The sequence below is a fragment of the Amblyraja radiata genome, chromosome 12 (assembly GCF_010909765.2).
Source record: "Amblyraja radiata isolate CabotCenter1 chromosome 12, sAmbRad1.1.pri, whole genome shotgun sequence".
Classification (NCBI taxonomy): domain Eukaryota; kingdom Metazoa; phylum Chordata; class Chondrichthyes; order Rajiformes; family Rajidae; genus Amblyraja; species Amblyraja radiata.
In genome coordinates this window covers 52,963,295-52,979,017 of record NC_045967.1, presented here as the reverse complement: position 1 = coordinate 52,979,017, position 15,723 = coordinate 52,963,295, and the positions used below count along the sequence as shown (strand labels likewise).

The following is a 15,723-nucleotide window of genomic DNA, read 5'->3' as shown; positions in this document are numbered from 1 at the left end:
AGGCCTGTTATGCTGCTGCAAGTAAGGATGTTATTGTTCTGGTTTCGGTACATTTGACAATTAAACACTCTTGACTCTTACATTAACAAAAAGTTGTGCTGCCCACTTGTATAAGAAGATTTTAGGGTGGCACAGTGGCGCAGCGGTAGAGTTGCTGCCTAACAGCGCCAGAGACCCAGGTTCAATCCTGACCATGGATACTGTCTGTACGGAGTTTGTACGTTCTCCCCGTGACCTGTGTGGGTTTTCTCCCACGTTCTAAGGACGTGCAAGTTTGTCGGTTCATTGGCTTGTGCAAATTGTCCCTGGGGTGTAGGATGGAACTAGTGTACGGGGTGCTCGTTGGTTGGCGCAGGCTCGGTGGGCCTCAGGGTCCGTTTCCGTGCTGTATCTCTAAACTAAACTAAATTCAAGTTTTAAAGGGTTTTTTTGTCATATGGACTTGATGTGAACAGGGAAAATTAAATTTGACCTTGCTTTTGCTTCACGGACACATGGAATGCAAAGATCTGCATCATTCAAAACATTAGGACATCTAAAATTAGTTCAGTAAGAGGAATTCACAAGATGCAGCGGCACGGTGGCGCAGCATTGCAGTTGCTGCCTTACAGCACTTACAGTGCCAGAGACGCGGGTTCGATCCCGACTACGGGTGCTGTCTGTACGGAGTTTGTACATTCTCCCTGTGACCTGCGTGGGTTTTTTCCCCCAAGATCTTTGGTTTCCTCCCACACTCCAAAGACGTACAGGTTTGTAGGTTAATTGGTTTGGTATAAATTTAAATTGTCCCTAGTGTGTATAGGATAGTGTTAGTGCGCGGGGATCGCTGGTCGGTGCGGACCTGGTGGACTGAAGGGCCTGTTTCCGCGCTGTATCTCTAAACTAAACTAAAAAATGTAAACCCTTTCGTTATGACAGTGGAATAACAACCGTGGTAACGGACCTGAAGTACAAATAGGGGAGAAAAAGTTCGAATTTTAATTTGAATCTTTCCAGATGTCAGCCAGATCTTCAGATAAATTCTTTCATGATGTATTTACATTAACGTGGAGTTTTTACGAAAGCATTGCTGGTGACAGGTAGCATAAATCTGAGCAGTGTTTATACTAAACTTCCAGCAGTACATTTTAGTTTTTTGGTTAGTTTAGTTTTGAGATACAGCGCGGAAACAGGCCCTTCGACCCACTGAAACCACGCCGACCAGCGCTCCCCGCACACTAACACTCTCCTACACACACTAGGGACAATTTACATTTATACCAAGCCAATTGACCTACAAACCTGTACGTCTTTGGAGCATGGGAGGAAACCGAAGATCTTGGGAGAAATCCCACACAGGTCACGGGTAGAACGTACAAACTCCGTACAGACAGCACCCGTAGTCGGCATCGAACCCGGGTCTCCGGCGCTGTAAGGCAGCAACTCCACTGCCTCCACTGCAACTCCGGCCACCCTTCGAGCCAGCACCAACATTCACTGTGATCATGGCTGATCTTCCACAATCAGTACCCCGTTCCTGCCTTCTCCCCTTTTCCCCTTAACTCCGCTATCTTTAAGATCTCTACCCAACTCTCCCTTGAAAGCATCCAGAGAATCGGCCTCCACTGCCTTCCGAGGCAGAGAATTCCACAGATTCACAACTCTCTGGGAGAAAACGTTTTTCCGCTTCTCCGTTCTAAATGGCCGACCCCTTATTATTATTTGTCCCCTATCCTCACGGATTGGGGTCTGTTGGTCGGGAAGTCGAGGATGAAGTTGCAGAGACGAGTGCTGACACCAAGTCCCACTAGTTTGGAGACAAGCTTGGATGGTACAACGGTGTTAGAGGCTGAGCTGTCATCTATGAATGGGAGGCCGGCGTAGGTGTCTCTCTTATCCCAGTGTTCCTGGGATGAGCGACTGGTCCTCGGACGATGGTATCGTCCGTGGACCAGTCGTGGCTGTGGGTGAACTGCAGTGGGTCAAGGCCGCTGGGTAGACTGGATTTAATGCGTTCCAAAACCAGCTCCTCAAAACATTTCACGATGGTGGATGTTGAGTACATGTACCCCAAGATCCCTCTGCTCCACAACACTCCTCACAATTCACAATGAATTCAACATCCTCCCCCCGGTTTCTCAAAATGCATCACTACCTGCAACCCCCCTCATGAGTTTATGTCTTTTTTATCTTCTATACTTGTTTTATTAAAAATTCTGTCCAATCTTTTCAGCTGCCACCCATCCATCTTTGTGTGATTATAGTTTTTTTTTTAAGTTAACCAGAAAAGTTGTTCATGGGACTGCAGTGAAACTGAGCATGTGTTGTGAACTGTTTAACAGAGGTATAGTCACTGGACTCTAAAACACAGGCGAGGGTTTGTAATAATGTTGGTCACGGCTCAATTGTTATGGGGTGCGAGGTTTCCACAGCCTGACAGCTGAAGTGTGAGAGGGAGGTTGTGTTTGCAAATGCTGCACAGACGGGCAAAGTAATGTCAGTGATGCACGCTGAAGACAAAGAGAAAGCTTCATTCTTACTGTATATCCTCGTGCTCTGTGGAAGAGACAGGACACAAATAGTCACCCTGCACAAAATCTGTTAAAAATGCTTTTCAGTCGTGCGAACACTAATATCCTTGAGGGGGAGAAGTTTGCCGCCCTTACCAGTCTGTCAGAGTCAAACAGCATGGAGACAGGGCAGCACAGCGGTAGAGTTGCTGTCCTACAACGCCAGAGACCCGGGTTCGATCCTGACCATGGGCGCTGTCTGTACAGAGTTTATATGTTCTCCCCGTGACCGAGTGGGTCGTCTCCGGGTGCTCCGGTTTCCTCCCACACTCCAAAGACGTGCAGATTTGTTGGGTTAATTGGCTTTCGTTAAAAAAAAAGAAAAAAGAATTGCCTCTAGAGTGTAGGATAATGCTAGTGCACGGGGTGATCACTGGTCGACATGGACTCGGTGGGCTGAAGGGCCAGTTTGTATCTACAAGAGTCGAAAGTCATCCCAGTTTTGCACCCTCCACAGTAGGGGCAATTTACAGAAGCCACCTCACATCCCAAAGATGTACAGCTTTGCAGGTTAATTGCCCCTCGTGTGTTGGGAGTGTAAGAGAAAGTGGGAGAACATAGAACAGTGTCAATGGGTGATCGAGAGCTGGTATGGACTTGTTAGGCCAGGGCCTCTTCCCACTCTGTTATTTCAACACAAAATCAAATATTCCAAGATAAACACAAAATGCTGGAGTAACTCAGCTGGTCAGGCAGCATCGCTGGAGAATATAGACTGGTGACTCAAGTCAAGATCAAGGGTTCTGACCTGAAACATAGAAAATAGGTGCAGGAGTAGGCCATTCGGCCCCTCGAGCCTGCACCGCCATTCAATATGATCATGGCTGATCATCCAACTCAGTATCCCGAACCTGCCTTCTCTCCGTACCCCCTGATCCCCCTAGCCACAAGGGCCACATCTAACTCCCTCTTAAATATAGGGAGAGAAACATCACCCATCCATGTTCTCCAGGGATACTGCCTGCCCCGCTGAGTTACTCCAACATTTTGCGTCTACCTTTGGTATAAACCAGCATCTGCAGTAGATTGTTATTACAAATGTTACAAGATTTGGCCCCAGAATCGAAGGAACGGTGATAGATGTCCACATGAACAATGATGTTCTAATGCATCCATCATCCATGGGCCCTTTCAGAGGCTGCTACTGAAGAGGCTTGGCAGGTTGGTGCAGTGCAGTCTGCAGCTTCTCACACAATACTGCAAGTTACTTGTGTTTAAACTCCCAAAGACGAGCAGCTCGAGTGACTTCCTCTGTCCGCGATGATACCAAGCCCCTCAGTGTGTGGTTGCAGCCATCCTCATCCAAGCAATTAGAAAATATTTGCAAATAGAAAACTCACACCTCCAGATTCAGAGACAGTTTCTTCCCAGCTGTTATCAGGCAACTGAATCATCCTACCACAACCAGAGAGCAGTCCTGAACTACTATCTACCTCATTGGTGACCCTCAGACTACCTTTATCGGGCTTTATCTTGCACTAAACATGATGCACATTATTCACTGTATCATGTATCTGTACACTGTGGATGGCTCGATTGTAATCATGCCTTGTTATAAGGAATAGGAGTAGAATTAGGCCGTTCAGCCCATCATGTCTAATCTGCCATTCAATCATGGCTGATCTATCTCTCCCTCTCAACCCCATTCTCCTGCCTTCTCCCCATAACCTTTGACACTCTTACTAATCAACCTCCGCTTACTATAAATGGCTCGATTGTAATCATGCCTTGTCCTTCTGCTGACTGGCTAGCACGCAATGAAAGCTTTTCACTGTACCTCGTTACACGTGACAATAAACTAAACTATTCCATTATGTTCCCAACTTGTGACCTGTGGGTGACATTATGGAATCAGCGTGCAAGTCATTTTGTCACAGAACAAGCTGCTGCTGATTTGGGTTTAGTATAGAGATAAACTATGAAAACAGGCCCTTCGGCCCAGTGGGTCCATACCAACCATCGGTCACCCCTTCACATTAGTTCTACTGATTACCCCACTTTCTCATTCGCCTCCGACACACGAGGGGCAATTTACCGAGGTCAATTAACCTACAAACCTGTACGTCTTTGGATTGTGGGTGGAAACTGGAGAAAACCCACGCAGGCCACGGGGAGAACGTACAAACTCCGTACAGACAAGCACCCGTACGTAGTCAGGATCGAACTAGGGTCTCTGGCATTGTAAGGCACCAACTCTACCGCTGCGCCACTGGTATAACTTCAGAAGGTATACAAAAATGCTGGAGTAACTCAGCGGGTGCAGCAGCATCTATGGAGCGAAGGAGATAGGCAGCGTTTCAGGCCGAAACCCTTCTTCAGACCCAGATACGTTGCCTATCTCCTTCGCTCCATGGATGCTGCTGCACCCGCTGAGTTTCTCCAGCATTTTTGTGTACCTTCGATTTTCCAGCATCTGCAGTTCCTTCTTAAATGGTATAAATTCAGAGCTTGATGTTATCTTGTGAACAAACATCTCCATATCACGTCATGAGGATAACTTGTATAAGTTCAGGCAGAGAAATAAACTGAATTGCCCATCGGGGTTTTGCTGTTGACCTTATCCAGCCTGCGTTTCTGAATAAGAGAGCCCAGTGCTTGTGCAGGTTTATTTATTCAGCAGTCGTTTCAGTCTATCTCCAGTAAAGCTGAAAACCGTAAACTTTCTCTGTGATACTCGTGTGCTACAGCTGCTGCCAATAACTTAATGCAGCCAATAACCGATTACATAGAAGATGGACATCAAAACTATGGTAGAACTACGCACAAACCTACAATGGGACAGAGGTCTTCAGTAGTGACACAAACAATTACACTTTGAATGTTGTAAAGCATGAGGCGCGACACTCTAAATGCTTGTGTGCAAAGGGCTCAACATGTCCTGTGTTCTCAGATGTTGCTGAGGGCTTCAACTCCAGGAAGAACTTTGCCTACAAGTGAAAAACAAAGGAAGATGATCAGTGGGGTTGCCAGGAATACATTTTTAAAAACTTGTTATAATAAAATTAGTGTTGTGGTAAAACGGCTTTACTTCGTAAGATCACTCGGGAAAAGTCAACTTGCCACAACAGCTGCTAGTGTCCTTCAACCGCTGCTCCATTGAGAGTGTCCTGACACAGGGCATCCTGGTGTGGTATGGCAACAGTTCTGCAGCTGACAAGAAGACTCTGCAGAGAGTCATCGACACAGCCCAGAAGGTCACCAACACACACCTCCCTGCCTTGGAAGAGATCTATAGCTCTCGTTGCTAGCGGAAGGCATCATGTGCTCTATAGGACTCATCTCATCCTGTACATCCTGTTTGCCCTTCTGCCCTCAGGAAAGCGTTACAGGTCCATCAAATCACACACAAGATTTATGAACAGTTTCAACCCTAAGGCCATCACCATTCTGAACTCTGCACTGAACATACAGCCCCCATAGCCAATATTTTGTACTGCCACAATACTAGACTGTTTATTATTTATCGGATACGTTGGAGATCCGCTCAGGCAGTGCGCCTGAAGTATCATTGTATGTATTTATAATGACTAGAAAATGTATTATTATTATGGTCATAATAAAGTATCATTCATTCATTCAGTTGGGAAATAATAACTGCGTATTACACTTCCCAGTCTTGTCGAGCTATTCAAACATATTTATAAATGAACAGTGAAGGAGTTTTACAACTTCCAATAGGGGAGGCACAGTGGTAGAGCTCTTGCCTTACAGCGCCGGAGACCCAGGTTCGACTGAGGGTGCTGTCTGTACAGTGTTTGTACGCTCTCCCTGTGACCACGTGGGTTTTCTCCGGGTGCTCCGGATTCCTCCCACATTCCAGAGATGTGCAGCTTTACAGGTTAATTGGCTGCTGTGAAATTGTCCCTAGTGTGTCGGATGCAAAACTGGGATCACTTGGAAATGGTAGACAGATTAGTGTACTGGTCGGCACAGACTTGGTGGGATGTGGGCCTGTTTCCACACTATATCTCTAAACTAAACTAAATTAAAGGAAAATTAGACATGATGAAGGAGGGAAGCAACACAAACTATTTTAAGTTCTCTTTGATGTCCCTACCAGTGGTTAGAGTAGGCTTTCAGGACCCAAGGTAGTTTTCTGAAATCTGTGGGAGCTCTCAAAACTATGATCATTCAACCATAATAGCCACAATAATTCTGTTCACTTTTTGCCTCACAAAAATCTAATGAATTGTGCTCAGCAATAACCTGACACTTTCAAAGAATATTAGAAATTCCATCAAGCACGACATCCGGAGGCTGCAGCGAATCATCCGATCAGCAGAGAAGGTTATTGGCTGCAACCTTCCCTCCATTGATGAATTGTACACAGCAAGGGCCAGGAAGTGAGCGGGTAAGATCATCTCTGACCCTGGCCACAAACTCTTTGAATCACTTCCCTCTGGAAGGCGACTCTGGACTGTCAAAGCAAAAACAGCTTTTTCCCCCACGAGTAGTAGCTCTACTCAATAACCAAAAATCTGTAGCCTCCTTTTGCTCTGGTATTTCATTTAATTCACATGTTTAATCAATAATATTTTATTATTAATGTTTAATGTTTTATTTGTCATTCCTAACTGTCAATGTATGTCGTTGTCACTTGCGGGCGGAGCATGAATGCAAATTCCTTGTATGTGAATACTTGGCCAATAAACTTATTCATTGATTCAAACTTCATTGGGCTGTTTTTGTAAAAACTCATTTTAGTCCTTAACCGATTGAAGTTAATGAATTCCATAGTCACGGAGACACACTGCATGGAAACAGGCCCTTCGGCCCCACCTGGTCCATGATAGCCCATCTACACTAGACCCACTGACCTGCGTTTGGCCCATATCCCTCTAAACCTTGGATAGACACACAAATACTAGAGTAACATCAGAACAGTCAGCATCTCTGGTAAGAAGGGAATGGGTGATGTTTCCAGTCGAGACCCTTCATCAGACAGAGCCCACTGTCTCCACTGAGGGATGCCCCTTATACCCATATAACCATACCCTTCCTATTTATTTTTTAAGACATTCAGCACCTTCTTGACTGTAAAACAGATTGTCCTCAAGACACTTCCTTTAACTATCCCAAGTCCCCCCCGCCTTCATATCTTTCTTCACTTGAGGAGAATTTCCGCCGAACCTATCCTGCCATAGAATGTGGTGTGGAGACTTGAGAATGAACATCACTTTCTATGAAGAAGGGTCTCGACCAGAAACGTCACCTATTCCTTCTCTCCATAGATGCTGCCTCACCCGCTGAGTTCCTCCACCACTATTTTTGTCTACCATCACTTTCAATGGCGTTATTATTTGCGTATGCATGGTTTTAAATGATAGAAACAAGGCCTTTGTCCCACCATGACGCCCATCTAAACAAATCTCCTCCGCTTGCACATGAGGTGCATACTTCTATTCCCTGCCTGTACACATCTGCCCACATGCCTGTATGTATATGTATAACATATCTATTTCCATCACCTCACTTGGCAAGTGCAACCCAAAAACAAAAGTGTGGATAATCACGCAGAAGCTGAAGGGCAGCATTCATAATGTTGAGATGTTAGTTAGTTGTTGCCTTTGTCAAACTAAGTTCAAAGCAGAAAATCAGATACAAAAAGCTAGAGTAACTCAGTGGGACAGACAGCATCTCGAGAGAAAAGGAATAGGCGATGTATTGAGTCGAGACCCTTCTTCAGACTGAGAGTCAGGGGAAGGGGAATCAAGAGACACAGATGGTGATAAAGAACAAATGAATGAAAGATATGCAAAAAAGTAACAATGATAAAGGAAACAGGCCATTGTTAGCTGTGGTCTTGGTGAAAATAAGTTACAGACAATGAGACTCAACAAGACGACGGGGGGGGGGGGGGGGGAGAGCGAGAGCGAGAGAGAGAATGCAAGGGATACTTGGAAGTTAGAGAAATAAGTATTCATCCCACTGGGTTGTAAGCTGAAAGCAGAAGTCAGTGAAAGACTCGGATTTACCTTCCAGGAGTTCTAAACTGGCTCCACCTCCGGTACTGACGTGGCTGACTTTGTCTTCAGTATTCCACTTGGCACAGCAAGTGGCTGTGTCTCCACCACCTGCAATGTACAAGAAGGGTTTCAACCAACATGCCAGTGTCAACTCTTAAAGCCATTGAACATCATTAAAGATTGCAAGAGCCAGCGTTTGGCTTGTTCAGTGTTAAGAACCAGATTGGAAGAATATATATTCACTCGTTCCATAATTGCCTTTTAATACATCCTTCCTATCATTCATTATAGATGCAGAGTATAAAACCATAGTCCAAAGTAAATCCACGTAGAATTGCACTGTTTTATGTCTTATTGAAAAATAAAGTATGAAGAATTTTGTCTAAAATTAACCACTTGATTTCTGTTCAGGTAGACTACAGATCAAAAAGCTAGCTTCATTTCCAAATACATTAGAACATAGAATGTGTAGGCAGGAACTGCAGATGCTGGTTTAAACCAAAGACAGACACAAAAGGATGGAGTAACTCAGCGGGACAGGCAGCATCTGTGGAGAAGAGGTATAGGTGACGTTTCGGGCCGAGACCTTTCTTCAGACCGTAGATTAGTGCAGCACAGAAAGAGGCCCTTTGTCCCACCATGATGCCAATGTAAACTAATCCAGTCTGCTTGCACAGGGTCTGTATCCCGTTATTCCCTATTCCCGTCTGCCCTAACGCCTATAGAAGGGTATTCTATCATCTTCCCTCGGCAGTGTTTTAGTTCAATAAAACAGTAGCTGTCCAATATGGTCTGCCAGGAGTTCAAATGAGGAAGAAACCAAATAACTTAATATAAATTAGTGTGCATATTTCTTTTTTTCTTTTTGTGAAAGCTATGCTGGGGAATTCTTCATTCAACAAGTTCGGGTAGCTGCACAGAGTCTTTTGCCCAGAGTAGGGGAAATCAAGAACCAGGGGACATTGGTTTAAGGTGAGGGGGGGGGAGAAAGATTTAATGGGAACCCGAGGCATAACACCTTTTTTTCCCCCACACACAAAGGATGATGGATGTATGGAACGAGCTGCTGGAGGAGATAGTTGAGGCAGGGACAATTGCAACGTTTAAGAAATATTTAGACAGGTACATGGATAGGGTAGGTTTAGAGGGGTATGGGCCAAAAGCATGCAGGTGGGACTAGTGTAGATGGGGCATGTTGGTCGGTGTGGGCAAGTTGGGCAGAAGGGGCCTGTTTCCACGCTGTATCACTCCGACTCCACCCCTGCCCTTCTCCAATAACTGTCTTTGAGGAACAGATTTTTTTTTTTAAATCCATAGATTCCAGAACCTCCTTTTGATATATATCTAGCATTCACAGACCTCGCCTCTTTGCAAGACCTGCCTGCCCCAAATTAACAACTTAATTTTTAAGACTGAACATTTGCAACAACGCAGCTGATCACAGAGACGTTATTGGCCTTAGAAGAGTAGAAAATATCCTCATTTCTATCCTGTCTGCCCAATTATCCTCTTGGAAATAAATATATCTACTTGGGTGTGAAGTGCAGGCTAAAGAAGTCCAGCTATATTCTTGATTTACCAACTTTAGTACACGGGCTACAAACAATTCGCCATCTCTTGTACGATTACTTCTTCTGTCGTCATGAAACACAGGGACACAATTCTACTCGAAAGCCACTGTGCAACTGTGCCTTTTTAAAAAACTTTTTTTACACCATAAAGTGCTGGAGTAACTCAGCGGGTCAGGCACCATCTCTGGAAAAAATGGATGGGTCACGTTTCTTGTTGCAGCCCAAACAAGGGTCCAAACTCAAAACGTCACCTACCCATGTTCTCCAGAGATGCTGCCTGACCCGCTGAGTTACTCCAGCACTCTGGGTCTTTTTTTTTGTAAACCAGCATCTATCTGCAGTTTCGTCGGTCCACCCCAATTAAGAGTGATATTTATCGTAAACATTTTAAAGAGAATTATTTCCTATTAATCAATGTATCATTTTTTGGGAAGAATTTCTGCACGGTCGACACCAAATTCTGTTTTGAGCCCCTGTCGGCAACACACTCAGCAACCAACATGACTATTACATTAAGTTTTACACATTTTACACTGCATTTCATTAAGTCCTATATACAAAATGGTCAAATATATATCAATAGTTTGGAGAAACACAGCATCATCTTTCTCCACAAAGACGGCAGAATGATTTTATTGTCTTATGTACCAGATAGAACAATAAAATTCTTACGTAGACAAAAGTGCTGGAGAAACTCAGCGGGTGCAGCAGCATCATTTGGAACAAAGGAAATAGGCAACGTTTCGGCCCGAAACGTTGCCTATTTCCTTTGCTCCATAGATGCTGCTGCACCCGCTGAGTTTCTCCAGCACTTTTGTCTACCTTTGATTTTCCAGCATCTGCAGTTCCTTCTTAAATAAAATTCTTACTTGCAGCAGTACAACAGAATATGTAAACATAGTGCTCTGTAAACAATATAATGAACAAGAAAAAGTTCAGTGTATACACAGTACAAACACACACACATATATATATATACACACACACACATTATAACAGACAATAATAGTGCAAAAAGACAAAATCAATGCCGCCAAGTCTATGTAGCTTATTTGGAGTTGTAAGGGACTATTAGATTTCAGTCAGTACTCACCAATAATGGTAACACAACCTTGCTTGGTGACGTCCACAACCCTATCCATGACAGCTTTGGTGCCTTTGGCAAAATTGTCCCATTCAAAGACACCGACGGGGCCATTCCACACAATGAGCTTTGCCCGAGACACGACCGTAGAGAACTTCTTAATACTCTCCGGACCGCAGTCAAGACCCTGCGTAGGGAAAGTCAAATCAAAATCTCAATTAGCCAAAATAGATAACAAGCATATCATTCATTCACAAGAATGGAAGGCACATGACACAATGGATGGTTCTAAAGTGGCACTGCTGTACAGCACCAGAGACCCGGGTTCCATGCTGACCACGGGTGCTGTACGGAGTTTTTACGTTCTCCCCGTGACCGTGTGGGTTTCCTCCTATATCCCAAAGACGTGCGGGTTTGCAGGTCGATTGGTTTCGGTAAAGATTGTAAATTGTCTTTAGTGTGTAGGATAGCGCTAGTGTGTACGGGGTGATCGCTGGTCAGCGCGGACTCGATGGTTCCGCACTGTATCTTTAAACTATACTACTGTGTGTGGGCTGAAGGGGATGTTTCCATGCTGTATCTGTAAACTAAACATCACCCATACAGAAGGGTCTTTACTTGAAATGCTAACTCTTGTTTCTCTTTTCACAGATGCTGCCCGACCTTGTTGAGTTTAATTTACCGTGCATTTTGTTTTGCTGTAACCAGAGACTTCAAAAGGTGTTCATAATAATATCGCAGCGCTTTTGACAACTTACCATCCAGTTTACCGGGATGCCTGAAGCTACTGTGGCTGCTCCAACTTTTGCATTTTCATCAAATTTATCAGCCGTGACAAAATCTTCAGGCAGCGTGATAGTCACTCCATTCTTTTTTGCTTTGGCCATCAGATCATTGATTATTTTGGCCCCTTCTTCGTCAAAAAGGGAATTGCCGATCTACGAGGAAAAACAAAGTTATAAAACTTTCGCACAACATATAGTTGGTGGCGCAGCAGTAGGGTTGCTGCCTTACGACGCCAGAGACCCGGGTTCCATCCTGGCTACGGGTGCTGTCTGTATGGAGTTTGTACATTCTCCCCGTGACCTGCGTGGGTTTTCTCTGGGTTCCTCCCACACTCCAAAGGGGTACAGGTTGTAGGTTAAATGACTTGGTACAAATGTAAATTGTCCGTAGTGCGTGTAGGATAGTGTTAGTGTGCGGGGATCACTGGCCGGCGCAGACTCAGTGGGCCGAAGGGCCTGTTTCCGCGCTGTATCTCTAAACTAAACATCCAGACACCATTCCCTTACTGTTGCAGGCATAGATTTTAATTATTCTTGTTACTTGTTGCATGCATTAAAATAAGTCATGTACATGAAACTATTTGATGTGCTATTGAATGTAAGATCCTTCTTTCAATGTACAAATATGCAAACTAATAAGTATATTATTGAGCACTTTTTACCATAACTAATGTAAAGAATGTCATCATAGTCTAATTCCACCAGAAAAAAAAACTTTATGGTAAACATGTAAACAAGATGATGAAACAAAAAATATCGCCAAAAAAGTGAGCATTTATAAGGAAGGCCACGAAGAGCAGGGCAGTGGGCAAATGTTCTGTCTGTTGATGCACATTTCCTGGTTTGAGGTGCCTGTTCGGCAACAAATGAGGACAACAGCAGAACTATCGAAGTCAGACCAGGGAGAACGGGGATAAAATGGCATCTTAGAATCAGACACTAAGAGGCAAGAGATGAGGAACCAAAACTGGAGAAAGCGAACGAGGTAATGAACAAGAAGAGACCGGTCCAAACACACCAAAGACACTTTGACATACGACAACATACATAACCAACGGGCCGTGGTTAGGGACTGGGAGCGCGGCCATCGGCCTTTATCGAGGCGCCACGGTCTCCATGCCTCGCGGATCGTTGCGTAGAAACCTGGGTCGGGGCCCCGCGGGTCGGTTGGAGGAGCCGGGCCTTGCGGGTCGGAATCCGGGTCGGCTGAGAGACTGATGGAGCCGGTGGCTAGCGCCCAGTTCTGCATCACAGAGGCGTGAAGTGAGGCCTCGACGGTGGTGAAGCCTCGCGGCAGCAGCGATGCCTCGCGGGTCGATGAGAACGTGGAGGATCCGGCGTGGGGGACAGTTGTGTGGGGGGGGGGGGGGGAGGAGAACAAAAGGGGGAGTTGGCGTGCTTTGTCAACGCTGTAGGTGGCCGCTATTTGTATTCATTGCGTACGCAAGCAAAGAATTTCACTGTGCCTAGTCGCACGTGACAATAAAGTAATCCGTGCCACTTTGTGTTCCATGAATGAAAGATCAATTGCTTGAAGATTTATCCATTATAGACGACTCTGACAAGAAAGCAATATGCAAAACACCCAAACATTGGTGGTTGGGGTGAAAATCAAGTAATTTTACAACTAGGTAGTAAATCCAACAAGGCATCTGAAAGCCAGAGATGGCAAAACAATTACTTCTTGAAAATATCCATCTTTGAACTAAAAATAAGTATTGCAATGACGGCATAAAATCTCTCATTGAATGGAAAAACCATGGTACATTTCAGCCGGCAAGCATACCTCCATGTTATTGATGACCTTCAGGAATGTGAATGCCATGCCTCCACCAATAATCATTTCGTTCACCTTATCCAGCAAGTTATTGATCAGCTGAATCTTGTCTTGGACTTTAGCCCTGTCGAACAGTAACAGAGGCAGCTATTCAAGTTGCATCATTCCATGTTATTACATTAATCTGCTGTTGAAACAAAGAAGCAGCGCTGAAAATGGTATTGTCCTGCAAGACCAGGAAAAATTCCACCAAGTTACTTTGAATTTACCAAATAGCACAAGGCCTGGAGCGAGTGAATGTTGAGAGAATGTTTCCAATTCTGTTTGCTGCAATGGTCATGCTTGCAAGTTGTATATAGGACAAATAAAATGCATTAAAAGCATAAAATGCATCAAAAGTTTTTATTCCCCAGACTGATCATTATAAGAGACGGCATGCTGAAGGCATGTCCTAGCTGTAAATTCCAGTGGCACTTCAGTCAAAATATAAGATGCAATTCCATGCATTAAGGGTTGTCAGTATTTATTTTCTGCACAACACTGCCCCCAAGTGACGGTGATATTATATTGCAGGTCGTTTCTCTCTCATATTCTTCCTACGGAAACATTCCACCACCTGGCCATAAGATAACATGTTTGTGGATGGCTGCATTACTTGTGCATGGCAAGTTTGAGATATTGTATTTTGGTGTGAATTATCTACGTAAACTACAGATTAGGAATTAAAAATCTTGTGGTAATTTTAATTTTACTGCCCAGTCCATCACATGTACAGACCTCTCCACCATCGATGGGATCTACAGGAGTCGCTGCCTCAAAAAAGGCAGCCAGCATCATCAGAGACCCACACCATCCTGGCCATGCTCTCATTTCACCACTGCCATCGGGAAGAAGGTACAGGACTCCGAAAACTGTGACATCCAGGTTCAGGAGCAGCTTCTTCCCTGCAGCCATCAGGCTATTAAACACCACAACGTCCAGATAGGCTCCAAACTACATCGATTTGGGGACATTATTTTTGACTTTGCACTACTACTGTCTATTTATTTGTTCTTTTTATGAGTGTTATAGAGTTCTATGTTTACATATCAGTTGCGCTGCTGCAAGAAAGAATTTCATTGCTCTATTTCGTGACATATACGACAGTAAAACACTCTTGATCATTAGGCCAATTTAGCTCAACAACAACAACACAGGCCCCAGGCTTGTTCCTTTGTCCTTCCTGAATAAAAGAGCAAGGTTTATGCCAATAATGCACACAAGGCAGATGTGATGGCTGTTTCTAAAAGTTCTCAGATACCAGATGCAGGCTAGCTTGAACAGCGTTGGTACTTACCCACCCAGGATGGCGAGGAAGGGTCTCTCCGGCTTTTCAACAGCTTTGGCAAAATACTCAAGCTCTTTCTTCATCAAGAAGCCAGCAGCTTTCTTTGGTAAATTTACCCCAACCATGGAACTAATGCAAAGCAAAAAAATTAAAACAAAAGTATTAATCAACAGGTGTCAGGGGTTATAAGTAGGGTGGGGGGGGGCAGAAGAACAGGGTTGAGAGATATAGATAGATCAGCCACGATTGAATGGAGGAGTAGACAATGGGCCGAATGACCTAATTCTGCTCCTAGAACTTAACTAAAGTCAAACAACCATAAGTAACAAACTATTTTACTTAATAATCGGAAGAAGGGTCTCGACCTGAAACGTCACCCATTCCTCTCCAGAGATGCTGCCTGTTCCGTTGAGTTACTCCGGTATTTTGTGTCTACCTTCGATTCAAACCAGCATCTGCAGTTCTTTCCCACAAAAACTATTTTACTTATATAGGTTTAGGATGATTCTGGGTTCAACAATAGGTTAAGTATTCATACTACCGCTGTGCCACCGTGCCACCCACCAAACCATCGTCTTTTTGAGATTCTGAACCCGTCCAGTCTTGTGTGTATATTTCAACTCCAGCTCTGTTTGGGCGTCTCCCCCCACCCCCCCCCCTCCTC

The 15,723-nt window shown here is 44.5% G+C and overlaps 1 protein-coding gene across 1 annotated transcript in view; it reads right to left on the bottom strand.

The window, feature by feature from the left end:
* Positions 1-5,141: 5,141 nt before the first annotated feature.
* Positions 5,142-15,723, bottom strand: part of pgk1 (phosphoglycerate kinase 1) — a 29,060-nt gene continuing 18,478 nt past the window's right edge. Inside the window, exons 6-11 of the mRNA XM_033030792.1 lie at positions 15,069-15,188; positions 13,742-13,856; positions 11,929-12,108; positions 11,180-11,357; positions 8,525-8,623; positions 5,142-5,476 (exon numbers count right to left, since the gene is read on the bottom strand). Coding sequence (XP_032886683.1) covers positions 5,436-5,476; positions 8,525-8,623; positions 11,180-11,357; positions 11,929-12,108; positions 13,742-13,856; positions 15,069-15,188 — 733 coding nt within the window. The 3' untranslated portion in view covers positions 5,142-5,435. The remainder of the gene's footprint in view (positions 5,477-8,524; positions 8,624-11,179; positions 11,358-11,928; positions 12,109-13,741; positions 13,857-15,068; positions 15,189-15,723) is intronic.